Source organism: Filicampus tigris, chromosome 6, assembly GCF_054856515.1.
Source record: "Filicampus tigris isolate MCC_2025a chromosome 6, RoL_Ftig_1.0, whole genome shotgun sequence".
Classification (NCBI taxonomy): Eukaryota; Metazoa; Chordata; class Actinopteri; order Syngnathiformes; family Syngnathidae; genus Filicampus; species Filicampus tigris.
In genome coordinates, this window is record NC_141222.1 from 27277040 (window position 1) to 27303318 (window position 26279).

Consider the following 26279-nt stretch of genomic DNA (forward strand, 5'->3'; position numbering starts at 1 on the left):
GCCTTAGGCTTAAGCAACATCATCGGCATCATCGTGTACATATCAGCCAATGCCGGCGACCCTTCCAAGAGCGACTCCAAGAAGAACAGCTACTCCTACGGCTGGTCCTTCTACTTCGGCGCACTTTCCTTCATCATGGCAGAGATGGTGGGCGTGCTGGCCGTGCACATGTTCATCGACCGCCACCGGGAGTTGCGCGTGGGTGTGCGGGCCGCCGACTACCTCCAGGGCGCCGCCATCACGCGCATCCCCAGCTACCGCTATCGCTACCGCCGTCGCTCGCGCTCCTCGTCCCGCTCCACCGACCCATCGCACTCACGCGAGGCCTCGCCTGTGGGCCTCAAGGCCTTCGGGACGCTGCCGTCCACCGAGCTGTCCATGTACACCCTGCCCAAGGGCCAGACGGGCACGCCCACGGCCACCTATAACTCCACGGAGAGGGACCACAACTTCCTGCAGGTCCACAACTGCATCCAGAAGGACCTGAAAGACTCCAGCAACCCCGCCAATCGACGTACCACGCCTGTATGAAACTGACAGACACTTCCAAAGGGGGACTTCGGGGAGGGGGTGAGGTGGCAAGAAAATGTCATGGTCTAACAAAGGGTCTGGCACTTTGGTTTCTGTTTGACGGAAGCGGAAAAAATGCATAAAAGCAAAAGAAACATGCATGATTTTTCCCATCTACCCTTGTTTAACAATTTGATGTTTGTAAAGATTTGAAGGGGTGGGGGCGGGCGGGGTGAAAAGAGGGATCTGGGGGTGGTCTGTCCAATCCAAAAGGCCAGTTTATATTTTTTACTCTTCCTCAGTCTGGTGAAAAATGGGGTTTGCCCCCAACCTCCCCTGACAACCCCCAGTTTGTCTCTTTAGTTTCTATATCTTCCCAATTTTCTTGTTGATTTGCATAAATACTGTGAACCACTGCGGTGTACGATTTTAGCAGGGAGCACTTCAGAGGCCGCAAAAAAAGCAAAAAAACAAAAAAAGCAAACATGTATTGATGATATATATTAAACATATGAACATACGAGTATACCTGTTAATACGTCATGACCACTTTCCTGGCGCAACAAGAAAAAAATTAATAAAGTAGCGATGCGAAGAGAGATGCTAACGGAAACAAAGCCAGACGAGACATTTGTTCGGGAAAAAGGCTTTGTGTCGGTTAGTAATAACACATTTTATACAGCAAAAAAATAAAAATAAATAAATAACACCAAAAAAAACTTGACAACTTTTTGGCCTTCCGCCTAAAGTCTGGCTGCCATTTTGGTTCAGGAACACTGAACTGCTTGGGGGGCGGGGCTGGGGTGATCTTCTGAGCCGATGAATGAAAACGACTGTGGACTATGCGACAGACAACATGGAGTCCCTAAAAACAATTAAAAAACAAAACAACAACAAAAAAAAAAGATGAATTTACATGCATGCAAATCCAAATCATCCAATCTGCTTTTAAGGAACCTCTTGTTTTTGAACAATGATGCCGTGTAAAAGGCAGCAGGCGTGACAAAGTAGAACTTAATGTTACAGTACTGTGTCTTTATTTTCCGTTTTATTTCTTGATTTGTTTGTTTTGGGGCTTTTGTTTTTTGGGAGTGGACCATTTAGGGGCCGGGGGCCTCATGACGCTTGAGACAAAAAGAGCAAGCTTTGAAGAGATTTTCATTTCATTCTTTCAGTTCTTATTTTCCAACTCACACAGCCTTATCATCATAATTATTATTATGATTAGTCTTATTTTGTGTCATTTTTGGGATTTCTTTTCTTGTTCTTTGGTTCTTGCGTTGTGTTGTTGTAAATGACAATTTAAAAGAAAACAGAAAAAAAAAACTGAACAAGCGTAATGTCTTTCAAGGTGCCAAAACTGAATGACTCTGAACTTGGATGCATCAATTCCTGATGATGAAATAAACACTGAACCCCCCTGTAGGGAACACAACGTGTCTCTGCGTGGTATTAAAAAAAAAAAAAGTAAATGAGAAAACAAGACTGTTGCTGAAGTTGCCATATGGACTAAAAATTTCAGCAAGCATCCGTTTTGCGGTGCAGGTTGGAACTGCTGATGGATTTTTCATAATTAGCAAATGTAAGACGTTTTAGGCCACCTCAATCAGATTTAAGTCCTGATGGAACGATTATATTAATGTCTGGCAATTTCAAGACCGGTGAATGACGAATGTAAAAATTAGTTGACAGTTTTGAACACGGTTTAGGCCAGCCAAACCACAATACTGGTATCTTGGGGCTTAGGAGAGTCCAATTTAAGCATTAAAAGACCCTTTTCAAGACCACTTGTATCATATTTGAGACCTGGTATAGCAATACGACAATGGTGATTATCCTGTCCGCACAATTTTCAACCCCTTCGACAATAGTTTCAAGGGTTGTGTCATTTTAAAGGATTATTTAGGCCAGGGATCTTCAGTCCTGTTCCTCGAGATCCGCTGTTCTGCATGTTTTCCATCTCTCCCTGATGCAACACAACTGATTCAAATGATCAGATAATCAGCAAGGTTTGGCAAAAGCTGGATAAAATGGACAATCCTGATCATTTGAATCAGGTGTGTTGCAGCAGGGAGAGATGGAAAACATGCAGAACAGCGGATTGCTTGTCAAAACAGTCCCAAGTTAATTTATGTTTTGACAATGGAAAGCGTCAAACAGTATTTTGTGTGGTGGGAAACGTTTTGTTCCGAGCTAATCGCTTTCTTTCCGCCATCTCCGACTCCCTGCCTGTAAGCGGCAGGCGCCCTCAGCTGCGGAATAAATGCCAGCGCGGTCTTCCTCTGTGCGGCCTGCTGCATCGTACGCCTCCCATCTCGCCCTCGGCCCGCTCGCTCTCCCCCCTGATGCAATGATCACAGCGGCGGCATGTCTCTCTGCAGTGCTGCTGTGATCAGAGCAGAGGGGGAGGAAGGTGGAGAAGGTATGGGGGGGCGGGGTGTGAAGGCGGCTGCGGCACAGAGAGGCTGACTCAAACAGCTCCACACTGCCCACCACTGGAGCGGAGGCTCAAGAATGTCATCATCAATGTACAGCAGAAGTATTTTCAAAACATGCATTATTCGGTCTTTCCAAGATGGCAATAAGAATGAAAAGTGTCAGCGCTTCCTGTGTCAATGCTGACTAGTAAGAACCCAAAGCAGACTGTGTAAGTTTAAACCCTTTATTAATTTTTAAGAAAGAATACAGTGGGTCAAAAAGACAACAACAAAATTGTATTTGGTTTGTTCTTTTTAGTTTGAAACCTATCTTGAAAACCTAACCCACGCTTCAAAACCCTGACTTGAAAACCCAACCAAGGCTTGAAATAATTATTTGAAATCTTAACCCAGGCTTGAAATCCCGACTTTAAACCCTAACCTGAAAAGTCATCATGTCCCTCTTTTTCATATTGCAAAATATTTCTTATCTGAACACTTGTGAAACCAACGCCCAAATGAACTAGTAAACTACTTGACCAGTGTGCGACCAGCACCGCAACCATCCTAACAGTCGTGACTTGTTCATTGGACTAACAAGGAAGCAATGTTTTCAGTATTAAGTCGGCCTGTCATGTCTCAGCTCGACAAGCAGCTGATTTAATAAAGAAAGTCGACCAAAAGCTATAAGCGGCAGTTGGAACTCACTGTTCTATAGATGTGCCTCTGGATTTTCTAGCGCAACACAAATGGCTTCTGTTTTTACTGACAACTAGTCTGATGTGCATAGTGTGCTCCACATAAATATCGCATGTCTGGTGGACGCTCATAGGTCCAATACGTAGACTTGAGAGCATCTCACGAGGCCTCAGTTGAATAAGCATCAGAGGATTTATACTGTCTTTTGCTTTTTCTTTGGCTTTTGGGCATAGTGGAATCTTTGTTTAAAACTTTATCGTAAACAAATACTGTCTAGAAACCACGACACTGTCTTAAAACGTGAATTTGAAACCCTTCTTTGAAATGCTAATTCTGGCTTGAAACTCAACTTTAATTGAATGTATTATAATTTTCATAAAAACGCAAATGTCATCTTGAAACCCTCATTTCAAAACCCAGCATAGGAGTGAAACCCTACCATGGACTTGAAACCCTCATTTTAAATAATTACTCTTTGGAATCCCTACCCCTTTTAAACCGTATTTTAAAATGCATAAAATCCCTTGAAACCTAACTTGAAACACTAGCCCTCTCCTGTAACACTAACCCTGACTCAAAAAACTCATTTCAACCCCTAACCCTGTCTTCAACACCTACTTTAAAATGCTAACCCTGCCTTGAAATCATATTGCACGCTTGAAAGCCAAATATTAAACCCATTCAGTCCTTGCTTGTCATTAAAAAAAGGTTGACTTTACTTTGGGGGAGATTCTGGTACTGACTCGCCCATCATGGGAACAGCATTAACACACGGCGAAAAAAACGTGACTTTTTTTAATTAGTGCTCATATCAAAATATTTTGAGTGTGTGTGTGTGTGTGTGTGTCTGTGTCTGTGTGTGGGTCTAGCCTGGAGTCAGGTTCTGTATGGCCTCTCTGCGTTCCTGGTAGAGAGCGTGAAAGGCCCGGGCTAAGCAGAGGAGCGGGGCGTCGCATTTCTCCATCTCCTTCTGCAACCGACACGAGACACCAACCAAGACCACCACAACATTAGCTACACCTTAACATTCTGATCCAATACAATACAATACAAACGGGTTCGCTGTGAATGGAGGAACTATTCGTAAAATGTTGATTTAGATTAGATGATGCAGGTGTACCTAATGATGTGTTTGTAGTGGGTGTGCACTCACTGCAGAAGTTTCGTGGTATTCCAGCCCCTGGCTCTGGGCCCACTCCTGGGCCACGGCCGTTTGCACCTCCCTCCTGGCGGACAGGTCGCACTTGTTGCCCACCAGGACCCCTGACAAAAACACACACATGATGCTACTTCAAAACACTGGCACCTTTATCATTTTGGAATAAACACCATGGGCTTTATTTTTGTGCCCAGCGCAAGTCTGGCACAAGGCGCAATCCAAGTCTGTGCAGGGGCAGGCTAGACTAAGTTTTGGTATTTTCGCAGAACCATGCAAGCAGAGGCGTATTTAAAAATGGCCACTGTGGTCGTGAACAGCTAACTTGATTCACTGCCAATAGAAGCGGTTCCTCTCATTCCGTTTAAATGCATCATGTCAAAGTGTGCAAAGTGGACCTCCTGGATGGATGATATTAAATTAGCTAAGGAGATTACAGATCTGTAAAGTGACCACCCCTAACCCTGGTTCAAACCCTAATTTGAAACTCTGATACTATTTTGAAACTTTAATTTGAAACCCAAACCTATGTTTGAAACGTTTAGCTTAATTTGGATCCTGAACTTGAAACCGTAACTTATTTTTATAACCCTCACTTTGGGTTGAAGCTCTTATTAAACATCCGACCCCTTGTTAAAAACAATAACCAAGAATTGAAACGCTAATGCATGATTGAATCACAAAGTTTTAAGTCCAAACCTTAGCTTGAAACCCAAATGTTAATTCAGCTTCAAACCCTAATTTGAAACCCTAACCCTATCTTGAAAGCCTAGTTTAAAGCCCTAACCCAAGCTTGTAACCCTTACTTGAAACCCTATTTCAAAATGTCAATCTTGACCTGAGACACTATTTTGAAACCGTACTTTAAAATACCAGGCTTGAAAGCCTACCATTTGCTACGAAACCCTAATTTTAAAACGTAACCCTATTTTGACACCCTACCATAAAATTCTAACAAAGAAAGAAACCTTAATTAGAAACCCCTTCTTCAAAATTTTAACCTTGATTTGAAACCCTATCTCTTGGATAAAGGCAATGTAGAGGGTGCTGTGTTTTTAGACCTGGAGAAGTCCTTTGACAGAGCGAACCACTGCATTTTTATGAAAAAAAATGCAGCTATTTAAAATATCACCTGCAGCTCTGATGTGGTTTAAGTCCTACCTGGGAGGAAGAGAACAGTGTGTTAAGGTGAGAGATGTCAGGTCTATTCTGCTTTCAAATAACCTAGGAGTGCCTCAAGGTTCCGTTTTAGGTCCCTTATCGTTCATCGTGTCCATAAATGACCTTCCAGACTGTTGTAGGAGTGTTAACTGCCTGCTCTATGCGAAATGTAATACACTCGTAAAAACTGTGCGAGTATTCAGCCGCATCAATTGATATGTGGCGGGCTTCAAATGTCCAATAACTGATGTCATTGCTACCCTGTTCACAGTCACCGGGGTCGCACATTTGCAAGGTCAGCCGACATTACCGGGAACGTGGAGACCCCTGCAGTGGGCGCGGACCCTCTCCATCCAACGAGAGCAGCTGCTGAAGGAGCGCTCACTGGTCAGGTCAAACACCAGGCACAGCAGAGACGGCTCCCCCCACTGCACACAGAGGCCGGACAATCGAATTAGCGTAATGGAATAACATCAGCCTGTAGTCTGTGTTTGGGGCTCACCATTTTCTCATTGGCTTCCACCAAGGATTCCTTCCCCGCAGAGTCAATGATGTAAAGCTCCTGTGAGTCAAATAACATTTGGTTCAAACTGCAGCATTTTCTGAACTATTTGCAGTTTATGTTCAAACCCTATTTAGAAGTCCTGATCATGGCTGGAAACCTTCAATTGGTTTCATTCATTTAAAACCCTAATCCTAGCTTCAAACCCTGATTTGGAAGCCTAAACTGGTTTGAAACAGTAAACCTGATACTGATAATGATACTCTTATCTTGAAACCATACTTCAAAGCACTACAACTGTCTTGAAACTCCGACCCCGGCTTGAGGCTCTAATTAGAAACCCTAACCTTGGATTGAAAGCCTACTTTTACACTCACCTTGGCTTGAAACCCTAACATGACACCCTAACCCTGTCTCAAAATCCTACTTTAACACACTAATCCTAACTTGAAACAACAACCCTGTCTTAAAACCCTAATTTGAAATTCATGCCTTGGCTTTAGACCCTAATTTTGAAAGCCTAACACTGTTTTGAAACCTTACTTTAAAACACTAAGGCTGGATTGGACCAATAAGGGTTTAACTTTTAAACCAGATTAAAACCTTGTTGGCGCAACCCAACCTAAATCTGGTTGAAACCCTAACGCTAGCTGTAAACATTTGAATATTACATTTTTCATTTGAAACCCTCCCTTAAAACCTTAACACTGGCTCAAAAATGCTCTTATTTGATCCCTCTTGTTTTGAAATCCTCACCAATGCTTGTAACCCTTATTTGAACCCCCCATCCCCAATTTGAACTAACCAGTGTCAGAAACCCTGTGGAATGTTTCCTAGCTGCCATTTTTACCAAAACCGCGCACTCCCAAACACCTTATTGCTGGTTTGTGCTTGGCAGAGGTCATCTTGGCTTTATCACAACGGTTGATTGATATGTCCCAAGCCTACTCTGTGCGATATATCTTTCTGTATCCTAACGTAGATTTGTAAAAGGCTTCCGAAGATATCGTGAGCAGTTAAGTGTGACTACCCATCTTAGTGTGTGGCTTTGCGCCATCGACATGGCGGCAGGTGTTTATTAGAGCGACAATGAGCAGGCTCACCACGCTGTCGCTGCTCTCAGGGATGTTGACGCTTTTGATCAGCAGCTCCGCTCCTGTTGTCTGTCAAACAAACAAACGCAAACGCCCTCATAATTAAGAAGCTGAGTAAACATTCCTCTTGTTTGTCTGTCCGCTTGTTAGCAGAAAACATCATGCTTTACAGAGCCTCCAGAAACCCTAACCCGTGTTTTAAAAGGTAACCTTGGCTTGAGACCTTTAAATTTAAAAACACAATTCAAACCTGAATTCCGAACCCTAACTTAGAAACGCTAAGCCATGCAACCAGATTTCAAAACCCAGACTTGAAGCATGAATCCTCGAACCCTAATTTCAAAGCAAAAGTCTGTCTTGAAAGCCTAAATTCATCTTGAAACGCCAACTATAACACTACACACGCGCACACTTCCAAATCAAATAATCTGTAAGCCATTTATTTTAGTTCGAAAGGACTTTTATGTCGAGGTTCAACAATTAATCGACATCTAATCAACTATCCAATTAATCAATAGCATATTTTATAACCGATTAATCATTTAGATTGCACTTTCAATTTAAAATTGTCCAAATGCTTGGAATTTCTCTCAACAGTAAATATTGCATTTCTGTAGCCCTCCGTGAAAGCAGACGCATTATCATTGGTTGAATCAAAATAAAACATTTGCTTTACATTGGAAAACAATGATCAACATTTTTGCCTAGTTTCTGACATGTTCCGGACCAAATCAGTAGCTGAATCATAATTCATTTTTGTTTGTGCATTTTATGTACTGTCAATTTGAACTAACGTCCTGTTTTTGAATGGGTGGAATTAAAACATTTATCTGATTCATCGTGAAAGATTACTCGATAATTGAAATAATCATCTTTTTGAATGTGCTTTTAGATCACATTTTACGGTATATTTAAGGTTTATACCATCAATATAGGCAATTATAAACATTTTTAGGTGGGTGTCAACTAATTGTGTTCTTTTTCGCCATAGCGGGAATTACTGTAGGCAGTGGCTAACAACCTTTACCTGACCTTCAAAAACTTGTGTGGTTTACATCATCCAAGTTTTGCTTTTTCCCCAATTACAATTTAACACACTCACACACACACACGCCAATACATGGACACACACTGCAGTGGCGCTCTAATGAGCAACCGTGATGTGCAGAAAGCCTCTCAGAATGCCAATGAAGACCACGTTACAGGCAAATACACTGGGAATATCGCTAACAACGGCCTGGCTGACATTTTCAACAAAAAGGAGGACGTGAGCGGAATGGCCGCCGGCCTGCACTGGCCTTCATGGTGAAGCTTCGAGGAAGAAGAGAGAGGGGATTGTTGAAGCCATTGGTTGTTTCTGCCATCTTAGAAGCAGAGGGAAGTCAAATGTCTTTACAAGGGTTAGTGTTAGGATTTGGGTTAGGGGTGAGGTTGGGGTTAGGGTTAGGTGTAGTCTAAAGTTTGAGGTTTTAGGGTTATGGTAAATTTTTAGGGATTGGATCCTAGGGTTAGGTTTTGGATTTTGGTGTAGAGGTTATGTTTTACATTTCGGGGTAGGCTTAGGGTTTAGTAATGGTTACGGTTAGGTTTAGATTTAGGGGCTAGGTTTCAGATTTGGGTTTAGGGATTATGAGTTAGTTTTAGGGATGGGTTTAGGGTTCAGATTAAGCGTCTAAAATTGGGATTATCATTTGGGGATAGTGGCTAGAGTGAGGTTAGGATAGGAGTTAGCGGATATGGCATGTTTAAGGGTAAAAATCAGGAAAGGCAAGGGATGGGAATATAAATGCTATGTCCAACCCAACTGGAAGCTACATGCATAAATATCATACTTCCAATAAGCATGCCTCAACCCCATTTGACAAAAAAAGTCATTTGTTAAAAAAAAAAAAATCATAGTGTAGTGTCGGAATAGTCTTTCAGAAAAATTCTTCAGAAAAATTCACTATGTCTCAGCTAACGGTGGGGGTGTGCCAATCATCAGTAGGGCAAGATCATTGGGCCTTCAATTAAGGCTACTGGGATGGACCATTTTCAATTTTTCAATCCAATGACGTCCCGCTCATTTCCTCTGGGCGTTAGTCCAGCCTGCATTGCCTTGCAGACCGTAGATGCCGAGGTGTGTGATGTCATGTCGCTGGAAGTGTTGTATTATTATGTGTGCCGTGAGTAACTTGCTGGAAATATTGCGGAGGTGCCGTTTGAGTCACGTCCTTATGGTGTGTCTGGTTTCTCGTATGGATTGTGTGAGTGTCCAGAGAAAAGGGGTTATTGGGAGATGAGCAGTGTGTAATGAGATTAGCCTTGAACATACGTGGCTTAAAAAAAGGTCTCAGGGTCTGGTGGGGGAAATTTTGAGAAGTCGGATGCAGGAAATAGGCCCTTTCGTAATTGCAAAACACAATGGCATTATCAAGTATGGGTACTTGAAGTCAGCGAGTACTCAAACGTATGTAACTGTTATGCGTATTCACTGAAAAAACAGTGGTGTTGGCGCATCCTGTGTGCGTGTGTGTACATGTAAACAATCTAAATACCTGTCCTAGTGGATTTTCAGAACAACCAATCATAGCTCAGCTTCAGAAAACAGGTGAGCCGTGATTGGTTGTAACCCGAGAATCGGTGATGTCATTTTCAGTCAACAGCAAATAACAAAATGGCCGCTCCCTGATATGGACAAAACGGGTGAATTTTACTACTTAAATTATATTCCATAAACACAATATCAACCAGAATGCTGCGTTTAGACTAGTGGGGCTGCATAGAACATATTCTTGTAAATTATTTTTGAGGGGTTGGCTTCTCCTTTAAAAATGAGATGTTTAGCTGGGGAAATGTTGAGAAATAGTCAAAAGTGGACACTTATTAATGAGATCCAAAGTGAATTAATTGGACGTGCACAATGAGTAGTACCAAGCTGCATGCTGTGAGAGGAATGTTCGCTGCAAGCCCGGCAGCGGATAATTACGACGGAACGCTGGTTAATAACTAAGTTAAAGTTTGAATTTTTTTTAACACGTTCTCACCATGCTGTAGTTCTTCTGGAAGAGAGTGCCATCGCTGTGGAACATCTGCGAAAGGGCACTTTTGCCCACTGCAGGATCTCCTGTACACAAACACACCAAAACATCCCGGGATCAATAAATTAAAAACTACATGTATCTCTTCATCTATCAAAACTAGCGACTAATAGTGACGGGCAGCAGAGTGGATGACAGAAGGTACAATGAAGCTGCGTATCCACCAGCCACATTGAGTAAGTAAATTTGTGAGTGAAGTGAGACGAGATTATCGTGATTTCAGTGTATAACATATATGCCTTTTGTGACATTTTTGTTAGGTGGTGTGCCGTGCCATGTTTCAATGTTGAAATGTGTGCCTTGACTCGACAAAGGTTGGGAAACACTGCTGTAGAGCGCAGATCATAGGAAAAACACCAACAAGAAAGCATTAAAAGATAACGTATAAAATGTTGACGAAAACAATATAACAAATCCAAACTTCAGCCAAATGACCAGTATGATAGCTAGCTTTTGCTTCGCTAACACAATACACCGTAACTTCTGCTTTGCTAACGCTCAAAATGACGATAGGCAAGTTCAACTTCACGTACCGACCATCAGACACCTTGCCCTCAACCTCACCATGACAAATGGGGCTGATTAAAGTGTTTATTTATCACAAACTATGTTTTAAAAATGCTTTCCAATCGTACTTTCGTCCAAACGCCTCGGCTACATGTCTCCTAGCAACAGCAACAAAAGACTCTCATTGGTTACGTTACAATTTGCGTACGCTCTTAGGTGCGTCGTCATTGGTTACATTTGAGGGCAATGGAGGATATTAGGTTTGCCCTAGGTTTTGCCTGCAAGGCTTGACAACAGTCTTACACATCCTCTCTTGTCTTGATCCTCTTGACATATATGTTATATGACAATAATGACGTTTAATCTTCGTAACTGATAGGTTTACGCACACGTAAAGACAACTCGCTTTTGACGTGTTACCGGGGACCAACAGCGATAGCTAAAACTGCCTTACGACATACGCGTTCCCCTCAAAAAATATAAAGCGAAAAAAGTTACGTCTCAAGAAAGGATTAATTTAAATTAATTATTAATAATTTCGCCTTATTATATTAGTGTGTGTTCATATATGTGGTACATGTCATAAAACATTTTCTTTGTTAAAATAGGCAATTATAACCAATGACGTGCGTAAGTGAGCGCGTGACTTTATTTGAGGACGTACGCGTGTCCGCCTTGCGCGTCCCGGGCGTGACACCGGCTTGCGCGTTCACGCGATCTGTGGAGAGGTAGACATCCATCACGCGCACCTTTCGCCCAACGCAGGGATTTTTGGGGAGGTGAAATCAAATCCAAATCATAACCATAAATAACAATTATAGCAATAAGAAGAAAAAGAGCGTGAGGACACGAGTTCGTGGGATTTGTCCGGGGCTTGATCCAGCAGCGAGCCCGGGGAAGAGAGGACCAAGCCAGGCGGGGGGGCGCCATGGAGGGGATGCAGGCGTACGGAGCCGGAAAAGCCGGAGGAGCCTTCGACCCGGTCACCTTCTTCCAGCAGCCTCAGACGATTCTCCGCATCGTGTCGTGGGTGAGTTCGATATCAGCATATGATACACTTTTGAAATCAAATGTAATTTATCCCCATAAATGGTAATTTAACTGTGAATTACTGTGACAGTGAAGGGCAACAGTAAACAAACATGGCAGAATGGGAGATTCCAAGTGGAGCCTCCAAGGGGCATGATCATAAATATTTTATTTGTTGTAGTTTTAAATAAATTGACGACTAGTATAATAATATTAACTTTGGCGTACTATGTGCCTATAGTATAGATTCCATAATATGGCGACAAAGCACTCTTTTCTATTAGACAAGGCTACGGCCTGATGAAATGAAGGTCCTCCCCTCACATTGACATAGTTCCTTGGCTCCAAGATGCCACAAGGTGGCGCCAAAATAATATATTTTGTTGTTTGAAAATACTCGAACAGGCAAATTTGCAATTGATTGTACTGTATAACAAATCAATTTCCAGCCAGGTCTCTTTTGTACAGTGGACACCCAGCCCGGTCCCTGTCCACCAAGAATAGCGATAATCCGCATATACTGTAATTGGCGCCCGTTATAACGTCATTTTTTTTTTCATTTTCTACTATCCCCAGAATAAAAAATGGCTTATCCCCTTGTTGCACATCATTCCATGAACCAGGAAGTGAGTGACCTGCTAATAAAAAATGGTATGGTCCCTGCGGTCTTGAATCTCATGTGATGTTTTGGATTATCACATTTGTGAGGTTGTTCTTTTATCGTCACAGGATGTAGTCACGTAATATGACCAGCGGTCTTGACACATGTTTACAGCAAATTTTTGTTGTCTTGAAATCAGATTCTGTGTGTTTTGAGTCAACCCTGGGAAAAAAAAAGAAAAGATGAGTTGGTGAGGAGTCATGTGACTGCTCGGTGAAGCGTTAAGGATTATGAGTGTGATGTGGATTTCTCCGAGATTGTGCTTCGGAGTTATGTGCTCTTAGTTTGCCATTGTCGCTTTGAGTAGGAGATGGATTATTTCCTCTCCTGTCTCATTGCTAACCAAAACAGCAGCGCATGGTGTAGCAAATAAACAGCATCTCAAATTAATTCAGATGTGAAGTCTTAACGTATGTTATCTTTGGGCCTGATTTTTATTTTTTTAACATATGAAATATGTGTGTTATTTGTTTTGTTAATGTTTAATATTTTATCATATTTTATAATATTTTAAAATATTTGTATTTTTTGCGTGTAATGTTAAGTCTGGTGTTCTGATTTGGTATTATTTTTCTCCAATAATTTAAAAATAATTGTGTATTTTGACTTACTATTTTTGTATTTTTTGTCAGCTATTTTCGCATAATTTTATCAACTCTTTGGGGGGGTCAACTAATATAATAATATTTTTATTGAATGTTTGTGTATCTTTCATCTCATATTCTGAGTTTTTCTTGTATAATAATTTGTATTATTTAAAAATATAAGTTTTTTTGTATGATTTTGTAATATTTGTGTATTTTTTGTCCAATATTTTTGTATTGTTTGGAACATTTTATGTTTACTTTTTTGTCTGGTAGTATAGTATTTTTAACAATATTTGTATATCTAGCATCTAATGCTTATACACAATTGTGTACAGCTTTTTATTATTTGTTCAATATTTTTGTGTCATTTAAAATATCAGTTTTTGGAGGGTCCAATAGCCTATATATTTTTTTTTTGCTTAAACATTTGTTGTTTTATCTAATATTGCTGGGATTTTTTATAATACTGTGTATTTTTTTTCCCATTTGTATAATCAAAAAAAAAAAGTACATCTCAATGATGACGCTCAAACGACATATCAGGCAGCTCTAATATCAACAACTACTACATCATCCTAGATTTCGAAAGAAATACGATCATTGCACAGATAGTTGACTGGGGTTAGCATTAAGGCTAGCATCTGTTAGCATGTAAGGTTAGCTGTCGGATGCGCTTAGCAACACACAAATAAAGAGTGGCCCAGTTCAGCAACATTTTGTCAGCTGCGTGCTAATGTTTGTTAGCGCTCGCATGTCGGAATTTAGCCACGTGGCGCTATTTGCATGTTTGTAGCCGGCGATAGTGTGTTTTGTTGCTAACTGAGTCATGTCGCCTGTTGAAACTCGCAAACTACTTTTTAGAGGCTCTCTTAGCTTTTTTTTTTTCGCTAGTATATATGTACTTGCATCAAGTTTGGGTTTCAAGCTAATGTTGTGGTTTCAAGTTACAGTTTTGAGTTTGTGTTCTCATCCTGGGTAACAGTTTCCTCAAGGGTTAGGGTTTCAAACTGGGGTCTCAAGATAGAGTTAGGAGTGCACGCTAGGGTTTCAAGTCTTGGTTATGGTTTCAACAAAGATTAGGGCTTAAATTTACGGTCTAAAGCCAGGGTTAGAGGTTGAAGTTAAAGTTTCAAGTCAGGGTTTCGTGCCTGTGTTACGGCTTCAACAAGGGTTAGTGTCTCAAATTACAGTTTCAAGACAGCATTTCGGTCTCAAATTAGGGCGTCAAGACAATTGCTGTTTCAAGGTAGGGCTGCAAGCCTGCTTTATGTTTTTTAGGGTTTAAGATTAAGAAGTTAAGACAGGGTTAGGGTTTCAAATGTACTTTAGGGATTAATAGTAGGGTTTCAAGCTGTTTTCAAGTTTCAATTAGAAATCAGGGTTTCCAGCCTCCATGAGTTACCATTTTGAAAAAGGTTAGAGTTTTAAATTAGGGTGTCAAGCTAGAGTTAGGGTTTCAAGTTAGGGTTTCAAACTAGGTTTTCAAGACAGGGTTGGGGTTTCGAATTTGGGTATCGAGCCAGGGTTAGGGTACTCAAATGAGGGTTTCATGCCATGGTTAGAGTTTAGAGCTACAGTTTTGTGTTTCCAGCCTGAGTTATGGTTTCGAGAAGGGTTTGGGTCTCAAATGAAGCTTTCAAGACAGGTTAGGGTTTCAAGTTAGGGTTTTGAGTCTAGGTTAGGGTTTTGACATGGGTTAGGGTTTCAAATTAAGGTTTCAAGACAAGGGTATTTTTTAAAGTCACAGTTTCAAGGTAGGGTTTTAAGCCTGGGTTATGGTTTAAAACAGGGGTCGGCAACCTTTTAAAAGGTGAGAGCTACTTCTTGCCCATGTGAGGGGCTTCCACTTTGATACACACTTCCAAAAGAACACATTTTCTCAATTTACCTGATTAATCGTTAAGTGTCGTGATTTCTCACAAAAAATAAGAAACACAAATATCATGATTCACTTTTTTAAAATATAATTATCTGCCAATGCTCTCCTTTTTGAAACATTGCCTCTACAACATTCCTAGGAAATCACAATGTTCCATCACTGGTGAGGGTTTGTTTTTGTTTTGGGTTTTTTTAGAACAGTTTTGGCTCCAAGTTGGTGACCCCTGGTTTAAAACAACAGTCAGGGTTTCAAATTAGGTCTTTAAACCAGGATTAGGGTTTCAAGCCAGGGTTAAGGTTTGGTTTTTGGGTTTCATGCAAAAGTGAGGTCTTCAAATTAGTTTGGGGCATAGGTTGGTTTTTATACAGTTCAAGTCCTCGTGGTGTTGAAAATTGGAGCCTGATAAGGATTACTTGAGGCATTGTGTGTAAGCTCACATTGTGTCGCCACGGCAGCGTTGGTACGCACCGTATCGTTTTTGTCAGGTCGTCACATTCTCACGCATACGCTTTCATGCCATGCATGCGTATCCATTGTGCGCTCACGTCGGAACACACCACCTGAATGCGACGAGCAGCAGCAGCGCACGCGTGAGGCCCCGACACCGTTGGCGGAGAATTCCCACGCTAGCAGACACAGATTCAAGCCTTGGTTGACCCTTTTGGGTTTTAAACCAACGTTTAGGTTTTAAGGCTTGGTTAGGCTTTAAAAGTAGGGTTTAAAGAATGGATAAGGGGTTCAAATTAGAATTTTGAGCCTTGGCTAGAATTCCAATTTAGGGTTTCAAGACAAGGGTGGGGTTTGAAATGTGGTGCCTGGGTTAGGGTTTCAAGTCAGCATTAGGTTTCAAGATCCAGGCTTCAATCAAAGGTTAGTGTTTGGGTTTGAAACCTGGGTTATGATTAGGATTAGATTGGGTTTCAAAATGAGGTTAGGGTTGGAAACTAGGTTGTCAGATTTAAATTAGGGGTTTCACGCATTTTAAACAGGCTTTCAAAGTCGGGTTTCAATTCAGAGTTCGGCCTTCAAATGAGCGCTTCAGGTCTTTGTTAGGGTTTTAAGCAAAAGTTAGGGCTTCAAATCAGGCTTTCTAGCCAAGGGTAGGGTTTTAAAGAACACAACATGCACGTCCATCCCTCCTGATGGTCACAAGACTGAAGGCCCTCATGTGGTCCTGCACAGGACTTCTTTTCATCCACGCTGGGAGTCTTGTGATTTTTTTTTTTTACAGCTCAAAAGAAGGGAAGGCCCAATGTGAGTGTGCCGGCCTCGACTAACACATCACATGCTCGGCTTAGCGCTAACCAGGAATGCGTCGACTTGGTTTAGTTCCAACGCGCGGTGACGAGGTTGGGTTTCTATTATGTTTGGTATCATTTTTGTACAGTGAGCATTTTCCATGAAGGTTATCGGCATTCGGATTCCAAGCTTGGGTTAAGGCTCCCAAGGAGGGTTTCAGACAAGTGTTCAGGTTTCAAATTAGGGGTTTTAAGCAAAGGTCGGGGTTTCAAACTAGTGTTTCAAGCCATGATTAGGGTTTCATGTCGTTTCAGTTTTAGGTCGGTGTCAGGGTTTCAAGTTACAGTTTCAAGACCGAGTTAAGATTTCCTATGAGTTTTCCGGTGTAAAATGAGGGTTTCAAAACAGGAATAGGCTTTCAAACTAAGGTGTCAAGCCTGTGTTAATGGTTCAAATGAGGGTTTTAAACAAGGGTTTGGGTTTCAAATTTGGAAATCAAAGTCAAAGTTAAGATTTCCAGCCAGGGTTAGGTTTTGAATTTACAGTTTCAAGGATTGGTTAAGGTTTCAAACAAGGGGTAGGTTGTCAGATTAGGGTTTGAAGAAAAGGTAAGGTTTCAAGTCTTTGTTAGGGTTTCAAGCAAGGATTTCAAACAAGAGTTAGGGTTTCAAACAAGGGTTATGGTTTCAAGGTAAGGTTGGGATTTCAAAGGAGATTTATGGTTCCAAATGAAGGTTTCAAACAAGGGTTTCAGACTTTTGGTTTCAAATTAGGACTTCAAGCCAAAGTTAAGGTTTCAAGCCAGGGTTAGGTTTTGAAGTTCCGGTTTCAGTTATGGTTTCAAAATAAGACTTGTGATTTTAAAAGAGGCTGAGCCTTTCAAAATATGGTTTCAAGGCAAGATTAGGGCTATGGGTTCAAATGACATTTTCAGACAGTTAGTGTTTCAAGTCTGGCTTGGGGTTCCAAATTAGGGTTTGAAGGCAAGGTTAGATTTTCAAATGTGGCACATGAAGGCGTGTCTGCTGGCCTCATGTGGTGGAAGAAAGTCATTCAATCTGCACTCCTGACCATGTGACTCAAAATACAATGAGGGGGGGCATCGGGGGTAGGGTTCTTAAAGCCCACTAAGTAGGTCACGCCAGAAGCAATCCTCGTTTGTGCGTGTGTCATCGGAGCAGAAGAAGAGTGGCAAAAGAAGGAGAAGGTCGCTTCTGCCTTCAGTGGATTTTCCCGCTCGATTTGCTTGAACCAGGAAAGCAATGGATGTCACATCCAAGCTTTCAAAGTAGGGTTCCAAGCCTGGGTTAGGGTTTCAAGCAAAGGCTGAGTTGCAAGTTTGTGTGTTCACAAACAATAGACAACACAGATGCAGTCTATGGAATCCACAGGGTTTTTTTTTTATAATAGAGTTTCAAAAGATGTTTCAAGATAGGGTTAGGGTTTCAAGTTCGGTTTTCCTACAAAGGGTAGGGTTTCAAATTTGAGCTTCAAGCTAAGTTTAGGTTCTAAAGGTACGGTTTCAAGATAGGATTAGGGTCTCAAGATAGAATTTCAGAGGAGGGCTTTGCAATATGAACGTTGTGTTATATAAGGGTTCATGTCAAGCAAAGCTTAAGGTTTCAAGAGAGGGTTAGGGTTTCAAGAAAAGGTTAGGGTTTCCAACATGGGTTTTAAGAAGAGAGTAGGATTTCAAGTCAAGCTTTCAAATTCGTATGTCAAGAAAGACTCAGGGTTTCAAGCAAATGTTAGGGTTTCCAATTTGGGTTCCAACACAGGATTAGGGTTTCAACCGTTGGGTAGGGTTTGAAGATAAGTTTACAGTCTCAAAGTATGGTTTCAAGCCAGGCTTAAGGTCTCAAATTGGGATTTCAACTGAGAGATTTTCGTGATAAACTCTGCGTTTTGAGCAACAGTTTCAAGTTTTCCTCTCTGTCAAGACAAGATTGGGGTTTCAAGTTGTGGTTTCAAGCCAGAGTTAGGCTTTGAAATTCGGGCTTGAGACAGGGTTAGGGCTTCAAGCAAAGTTTACGGTTTTCAGTTCGGGTTTCAAGCCAGGTTGACGTTTTCAAGTTAAGTGTTGAAGCCAATGTTTGGGTTTCTAGCAAAGTTTAGGTTTCTGATTTGGGTTTCAAAACTTAGTTTGGGTGTTGAGTCTTTTTTGTTTTTAAGGATTTGAAGCCTTGGTCAGGGTTTCAAATTTGCGTTTCAAGATTTGGGTCTCAAAGTAGGGTTTAAAGCAAATGTTGCCATCTTCGTGCTTGCTAGTGTGCGTGTGCGTGTGCGTGTTGCTTCGTGTGAATGTCCAGTAATGAGGGAGATGGCGGCGCTGGTGATGCAAGCGGCGCTCTATAAATAGCGGCGCCTCCGCACCCCCGCTTCCCCTCAGCCAATCGCCTTCATCGGCTCGTCTTCATCGCCCCTTAATGAAAAAGGTTGCAGGTAAATGTCGTCCAGTGAGGAAGGAGAGCTGTAAAAGGAAAGGAGGCAAGGAGATGAGGAAAAGTCACGTACACACAAATGCGTGTCCTTCACACAAATACTCGTATGTGTTCTATGCCGAACCCTTACCCTGTCTAGTTGGAACCATAATTTGAAACCCTAACCCTGGTTTGTAGTTCTACTTTTAAAACTCTAAATTTTGCTTAAAACATTAATCCTGGATTTAAGTCCTTATTTAACACTGATTTTTTTTTTAAACTAACAACATTAATTTGGAACCCTAATCCTGTTTTGAAACCCTAATTTGTCCACGTTTGTTTGAAACTGTACTTTGAAACCTTAACAACAATTTGGAATAAAAGAAAAAAAACGTATTTGAAGCCACAAACCTTTTTTGAAACCCTAATCCTTCCACTCGGCATCGGTGAGTACTGGTTTTGGTCTAAAAAAAAAAAAAAAAAAAAAGTGGTATCGAACATTCGGATTTGAGACCCTAGCCTTAGTTTGAACCCCTAAACCTGCCTGGAAACCCTGATTTGAAACCCAAACCATCGTTTGAAACTGTAACTCTGGCTTGAAACTTCATTTGAAAATCTACTTTGTAATCCATATTTGTGAGTCATGTGACTCGCGTCTATAGCTTAGCACCGAAGCTAATGTATTAGCACAACAAACCCAACCAGAAACCATCCTCAAATGGAGGTTTTAACATACCCAGGCGTCGTTGCTCCTTGGTCTTGAGGCCGTATGTTAGCAAGCGTATTTTTCTCCTTGTCGCTGCAGCTCTTCTCCATCGTCATCTTCGGCTGCATCGCCAACGAGGGCTACATAAACAGACCCAACGAGGTGCAGGAGTACTGCATTTTCAACCAGAACCAGAACGCCTGCAACTACGGCGTCTTCATGGGCTCCATGGCCTTCCTCTGCTGTGTGGCTTTCCTGGCCCTGGACGTCTACTTCCCGCAGATCAGCAGCGTCAAGGACCGCAAGAAGGCGGTGCTGGCCGACATCGGCGTGTCAGGTATGCCGCCCCTTTAGGCAGCAGATACGCTCAGCGTCCAGACATCAGTGCGATTTGTTAGCCCATTGATGGCGTTTTGCATTGTTTGTTAGCATGAAGCTAAGCGAACGTTCCGCAGTCAAACCGTTGTGGTTGTTTGAAATACACGACAGACAGTCCTACAGATGAAAACAATGTTTTTTAGTCCGCTTCATATGTTTCCCTTTTATGTCTACTGCAGCGCGTCGAGGCAGCAAACATTTGGGCAGCCTACTGACTAATATGATCATGTCGACACCTCAAAGCGGTCTTGTGGCAGTCCCACACATGATAACACGTATTTTTCTTTGTTTCCTTTGGATTTGTACTGCAGCCCGTTTAGGTAGCAGCTACATCGGGCAGCCAAATGACCAAAATGAGCGTGTCAGCATGGGAAAGCAGCCTTGTCGCAGTCAGACCTTCAGTTGAAAACGCGCGTTTAACTTTCTCTGTTTCTTTTCTACATCCCTCCACCAGCCCGTTTAGGCAGAAAATATATTACCAGGCCTACTGATACATTCTGTAGTAGCATCTCTTCATGTGAAATTGACAGATAGTCCTATATATGAAATACTCTCTTCATGTTTCTTTGCAATCAGTACTGCAACCCCTTTAGGCAACAAACACATTCGGCAGCCTACTAAGAAACAATCATGTGCAGACATGTGAAAGCAGCCTCATAGCAGTCAATTCTGCAGATGCAGAGACATTTTTAGTCCTCTCTATGTTTCTTTCAAATCTCGACTGCAACCCATTCAGGTAGCAGATTCATTTGGTAGCCTACTGACAAATATGAGCATGTGAACACATGTGAAATCAACCCTTTGACAGTCAGTCGTTTGACAGTCGTTCCTACGTGATAACAGGATATTTTTTCCACGTTTAATGTTTTCCTTGAAATTTCTTACATGGCCTGTTTAGGCAGCAAATACATTGGGAAACCTACTGACAAATATGATCATGTCAGCATCTCAAAGCAGCCTTGAGACAGTCAGTCCTACCGACGAATACGTATTTATGCCTCTCTTGTGTCTTGCCCATTTCTACCGCAGCCCATTTCGGCAGCAAATGCATTGGGCAGCCCGCTGACCAAAATTAGAGTTAATAGTCAAAATGTTAAAGCAGCCTTGTAACAGTCAACCTGCAGATGGAAACACGTTTTTTTTTTCCCAAGCCTTCATGTTTTCTTTCTATTTTTACTGCAACCTGTTCAGGCAGCAAATGCACTGGTCATGCGCATATTTGTTCCACTTCCTGTTCACTGGCCATGTCACTTCCTGTTTGCAGCCTTCTGGTCCTTCATGTGGTTCGTTGGCTTCTGCTTCCTGGCCAATCAGTGGCAGGCGACCGACCAGGAAGACGACCCGCTGAGGGAGCGCGGGGATGCCGCACGGGCCGCCATCACCTTCTCTTTCTTCTCCATCTTCACTTGGGTACGCCCCTCATGCTTCAATCAACTTTTTTTTGCATGGTGTTCCACTGTAGTGACATCTTAAATATTTGTATAGTGCTCAATATTTCCAATCAAAAATTCTCCATATGTGTAGGGAAAGCTGACATCTCCCAGTGTTTTTTTTTTTTTGTTTTGTTTTTAATCTGTTACGGGATATCATAGCTCAGGTTCATGTATCGTCCGTGGCCCCCACATAAGTTGGGTATAAGACTCCTACTCTAGTGCGTGACTAGCGTGCCGCATTTAAAGGGAATAAACAGGAAATTCTTTGTATGGCTGGCATGATTGAAGTCGGCTGTGACCACAAACACAGCAGCGCAGCCCTCCCCCTCACAGTTCCGCTGTCTGCATTTGTCTGCAAAAATTACCCGAGGTGGGCAATTTACTGAATTTTGCCGATCAAAAACGGATGTCCGTCAGTGACGGACTGACGGACCTTCTGGAAATTACCAACATCGGGTCGAAGCCACCTCAAGACTCAAGTGTATGCTGATACCGACATGTCCAGAGGAGAAAAGAGTTTTGGGAAAACGGCATGTCCAATTTGTTGTCTGAGTGAGAGTGGTTGATCTCGGTCCGTGTGTGATGTGCATGTTGTTCCGACAGGGCGCCCAGGCTCTGTTCTCCATGGAGAAGTTTAAGAACGTGTCCTTTGAAGAGGAATACACCAAGCTGTTCCCACCTCAGCCTCACCAACCGCTTGTCTGACGCTGCTTTTTTTTTTTAATCGGAGATCATTTCCGCATTTTCCAAAGCTCAAAACGTAATATTTTGGTTTGCAATAAAACGACTATGTGGAGCTTTACAATATTTCCCTTCCGTGATATTATAGCGTAAAATGTCAAATGCGAATTACACTTTTTTTTTTTCTTCCAAAAGACAAGCTTTGCTTTTAATTTCATTTTTTATTATTAGTAAAAGCATGACATGGACAAAAGTATTTGGGACACATCTTATTCAATCAAGAGGTCATATGTTGTTGATTTCTACTGTGCACTGTGGTGGTTATCATTAGCTGGCGATGAAACCATCAAATTACTCATATGAAGTACAATGAACGAGTGCGTTGTGGATTTTTGCTGTATTTTTTGGAGTTATTGTGTTTATCTGTATTGTGCGAGGTGATGGTTATCTGGAGCAAGGATCACATGATGACAATATATACGAAATTGAGCATGTGTATGTCGTGTTACTTTTTTTGTCTGATTTGAGTGTGGACGATTTCTATTTGCTCTGTTGATTTCTCTTATGGTGGTTTGTTTTATTGGGCAAGAGGAATTATTGCATATGGCATGTTCAACCCGTGCCTGACCGAGCATGCCGTGGACTTTTTTCCTTTGCGTGGATGATTACTACTTGTTGTGTTTATTTCTATTGTGCATGGTGCGTAACTGGCAAGTAACGATTGCATTACTGACTGCGCTTTGTACTACTCATACTCGTCAAATGCACCGAATGCATTTCCTTAACTTTGTGCTTCCTATAGCTGTCCCTAAACTTTTGTCCCATAATGCATACACTGAAAAGAAACCGTGTGTTGAATTTACTGATTTTTATTTCGTCAAGTGGTTGCACGGAAAACAAATCCTCTGGATTTAAAGGGGAAGTCAACCCTTCTATGCAGACCCAGTAGTCTAAATGCGGCGTTCTGATTCATATTGCGTTTGTGGAATATGAGAAATCCACCCGTTTTTAGCTAGCTCAGGGGGCGGCCATTTTGTCACTTCTGTCGACTGACCAATCAAGGCTCACCTGCTTTCTGAAGCTGAGCCATGATTGGTCGTTATCTGAGCCCTGAGAAACTTCCATGTCATGTTCAGTCGACAGAAGTGACAAAATGGCCGCCCCCTGAGATGGCTACAAGTGGGTGCATTCTGCTGCTTAACTATTCCACAAACGCAATATTGATCAGAATGCCGTATTTCAACTATTGGTCCTGCACACAGTAGAACATATTCTGGAAAACAATATGTTTGGGTTGACTTCCTCTTTAAGTAGACGACTTAAAAAAATGTGTCTGGAGCCAAAGGATTTTGGAATTTTTTTTTTAAGTCCACTACTTAAAAATGTACCTGCATCCAGAGGATTTTGCGCAACCACTTGATGAAATAAAATAGAGTAAATTCAACACAAACTTTTTTTAGTTTATTTGACTGATTGACAGAGCTATGCTTGTATCTCTTGTGGACATAAAGGAGCGTTTGCGAGACGATTTGTGACATTTTATGCACTGCGGTGCTGCGGCTGTTCAATAATGCATCACGCTCCGCTGCGGCCTGGAGATGCTGAGCTGGTTGAAAAGCTTCTCAGGAGTAACCTACCTGCTGCCGCTGACTAACAACTAAACAACTTGGCGTGTTTTTCTAGCCAACTAATCAATGTTTTCCTTCTCTCTTTCTAACACACCTCCACCCTCCTCTTCTTTTGCTTCTGCTTTGCATCGCCTCTCCCATCAACCACCCCCCGCGCCTCTCAAGGCGGTGCAGGCCTTCCTTGGCTTCCAGCGCTACAAGCTGGGGTCCGACTCGGCCCTCTTCTCGCAGGAGTACACGGACCCCAGCCAGGATGCGGCGGCCGGCAGTGGACCCTACACCTCCTTTAGCGGCGACGACCTGGAGAGCCCGCCAAGCGGAGGGGGAGGAGGAGGCGGAGGCGGCAGGCAGGCGGGAGACAGCGTTTTCGACGGCACTGCCGGATACCAGCGTCAGGACTACTGAGGGATAGCAGAGGGAGACGGTAAATGTGATCACGTTGGTGGATAGCGCAGGAGGTCACTTTCTGTTTCAATAAAGTACAGTAGGAACTACGAAGTCCAAAACAATCAATGGTAGGTTTTCATTCTATTGGGATTTAGAAACAAAGGGAATCGGGATCAGTTTGTGTTCACATTGCAAACTGGTTCAAAAGAGAATTGCGTTGTTTTTGTAAGTCATTTAAGGTTTGATGGGGTCCAATAGCAGTAGCAGTAGATTTTAAACATCAAAACATTGCAAACTGGTTATAAAAAGGATCCATGGCTATTTTCTGATCCATTTCAGGTCTAACAACGCCTTAAGTCAATCCTGTTTTGAAAGAGGATCTGACATTTTTCCCCCTGTTCCATTTCACTTCTGACGGGGCCTCAAGTCAATCCAATGCCAATTCAAGGCAATTGAAACTTGGCATATTTAGACCAGCTTGTGTTCACATAACAAATTGGTTTGAAATTGGATCCACTTCTTTTTCAGATCTGATGCCTCAAGCCAATACAGTGAAATACGTGTTCACATCGCAAATTAGTTTGAAAGAGAATCGAGTTCTTTTTTGCTAGTCATTTGAGGTCTGATGGAGACTGAAATCAATCCTGGCTTGCAAGAGGAGCAGGTTATTTTTCCTGGTCCATTTCAGCTCTGATGGGCCCGAGAGTCAATCCAATGGCATGACAAGACAAAGTACATCTGGATCACCTTGTGTTCACATTGTAAATTGTTTGGAAAGTGCATCAAGTTATTTGAAGTGATTGATTTCAAGTCTGATGGGGCCTCAATTCAATTCATGTGAACTAGAAATCCCATTGTGGATCAGAAAAGGAAGTGCATCCTCATTCGATACTATGTATAAGTGAGCATAAACTGGTTCTGATTTATATACTGTTGTATTTCCAGTGCATAGACCAAAAAAGAAATTAGATCCTCTCTGGTACCAATTTGCAATGTGAATACAAAGTGGTCCGGATTGCCATTGGGTTGGCTTGAAGCTCAATCGGGCTTCATCAAACTTGAATTGGCTCAGTTTCCAGAACTGGAAATTTTCAGACCAAATTTGCAATGTGAACTCAGAGTGGTCCAGATTCAGATTGACATAGTTTGCCATTGGATTGACTTGAGGCCCCATTAGATCCGAAAAAGAAGTGGATCCACTTTCAAACCAATTTGTGAACACAAACTTGCCGCGGCGACTTTTTCTATTGTTTGACATTTTGGTCCACTGTAAGATGACTGAGTTTATATAAAAAAACATTTGAATATACCTTCCCTTATAGGGCCCACCAAATCAAATAAAACCTCACAGGAACTACTGTAAAAAGAATACTTGACACACTCAACACTCACTGACTTAAACATGAACAGCCTAAGTATGAAACTGTATTGCTGCATTTTAAACTAAATATATAAATAATGTAAATAAACAGTTCAGTATATTAGTGTTTGAAATTACACTTTATTTTAGGGCATTCCGGTATCAGGAAAAAAAACAAAGAAAAGGCAAAAGAAGGAAGATTAACAATGTTTTTGGTGATCTGTATGCCTCAACCTTTTCTGTTTTCTGAAATGTTTTTATTTTGGGATAATAATGAGAGTAAAAATACATGACCAAACTGTCAAAGTATATACACATATGTATGTGTACTTTATACTGTGCAAGTGTGTAGATGTAGACATGCGTGATGTTGCCTGTCGAATATGTTAAAACAAAAGTTATCTGTTTGAAAAGGTATACATGTATGTTTTGGATGTTGTTGCTTTCAACCAATGAAAATAAAGAGGAGAAAGAAGTGGTATTGCAATTCTCACTCTAATCAAGTGATGGCGTCACTGGCACACTGGCAAAAAACGCCGACTCGTAACCCGGAAGTGTCGTTTTTTTGTTTTGTTACTATTCGCCTAGTTTGAAAAAGCAACATACGACAGTAAAATAATGAATAAATACGAGTAATGGTGTCCACACGTGACGAAAACGCATAGTTTTTATTTAAGTGGAAAATATAAAACTGGACTTTTCTGTGTCCGCTTCAAGAGCTATCGGAAATTATCATGTCTTCAAACAATTGCGCCGATTATTTAG

At 41.8% G+C, this 26279-nt stretch overlaps 3 protein-coding genes across 7 annotated transcripts in view; 2 read left to right on the top strand and 1 right to left on the bottom strand.

The window, feature by feature from the left end:
* The window catches only part of cacng2b (calcium channel, voltage-dependent, gamma subunit 2b), a 33963-nt gene extending 32018 nt beyond the window's left edge, over positions 1 to 1945 (top strand). The window contains exon 4 of the mRNA XM_086033706.1: positions 8 to 1945. Coding sequence (XP_085889832.1) covers positions 8 to 531 — 524 coding nt within the window. The 3' untranslated portion in view covers positions 532 to 1945. The remainder of the gene's footprint in view (positions 1 to 7) is intronic.
* On the bottom strand, positions 1124 to 11548 carry ift27 (intraflagellar transport 27 homolog (Chlamydomonas)). Of its 4 annotated transcripts, none has more exons than XM_086033711.1 (8): positions 11184 to 11548; positions 10566 to 10645; positions 7549 to 7608; positions 6446 to 6505; positions 6254 to 6371; positions 4780 to 4889; positions 4497 to 4596; positions 1124 to 1375 (listed from the first exon to the last, which is right to left on the bottom strand). In XM_086033711.1, the coding sequence occupies exons 2-8, from the start codon at positions 10608 to 10610 to the stop codon at positions 1278 to 1280; spliced, it is 591 nt and encodes a 196-aa protein (XP_085889837.1). In that variant the 5' UTR covers positions 10611 to 10645; positions 11184 to 11548; the 3' UTR covers positions 1124 to 1277. The 4 variants fall into 4 exon arrangements, with proteins under 4 accessions (XP_085889837.1, XP_085889836.1, XP_085889835.1 ...); XM_086033710.1 differs by having other exon boundaries at positions 1127 to 1375; positions 11255 to 11339; XM_086033709.1 differs by having other exon boundaries at positions 1139 to 1375; positions 11153 to 11359.
* syngr1b (synaptogyrin 1b) lies at positions 11383 to 25995 on the top strand. 2 transcript variants are annotated; one of them, XM_086033708.1, is made up of 4 exons: positions 11383 to 12156; positions 19747 to 19984; positions 21290 to 21435; positions 22062 to 22635. In XM_086033708.1, exons 1-4 carry the CDS (start codon positions 12055 to 12057, stop codon positions 22161 to 22163), a joined length of 588 nt encoding a protein of 195 aa, XP_085889834.1. In that variant the 5' UTR covers positions 11383 to 12054; the 3' UTR covers positions 22164 to 22635. The 2 variants fall into 2 exon arrangements, with proteins under 2 accessions (XP_085889834.1, XP_085889833.1); XM_086033707.1 differs by lacking the exon at positions 22062 to 22635 and adding an exon at positions 23933 to 25995 and having other exon boundaries at positions 11386 to 12156.
* Positions 25996 to 26279: the final 284 nt, after the last annotated feature.

Excerpts from the sequence above, each read along its gene's own strand:
- syngr1b (XM_086033707.1), top strand. The coding sequence starts at position 12,055 with ATGGAGGGGATGCAGGCGTACGGAGCCGGAAAAGCCGGAGGAGCCTTC. Across the intron at positions 12,157-19,746 it reads TTCTCCGCATCGTGTCGTGG|CTCTTCTCCATCGTCATCTT; the intron begins GTGAGTTCGATA and ends TTGTCGCTGCAG. Across the intron at positions 21,436-23,932 it reads TCTTCTCCATCTTCACTTGG|GCGGTGCAGGCCTTCCTTGG; the intron begins GTACGCCCCTCA and ends GCGCCTCTCAAG.
- ift27 (XM_086033709.1), bottom strand. The coding sequence starts at position 11,186 with ATGGTGAGGTTGAGGGCAAGGTGTCTGATGGTCG. Across the intron at positions 6,506-7,548 it reads CTGAGAGCAGCGACAGCGTG|GAGCTTTACATCATTGACTC; the intron begins GTGAGCCTGCTC and ends TTTGACTCACAG. Across the intron at positions 4,890-6,253 it reads CAGGGGTCTCCACGTTCCCG|GGGTCCTGGTGGGCAACAAG; the intron begins GTAATGTCGGCT and ends TGTTTTTGTCAG.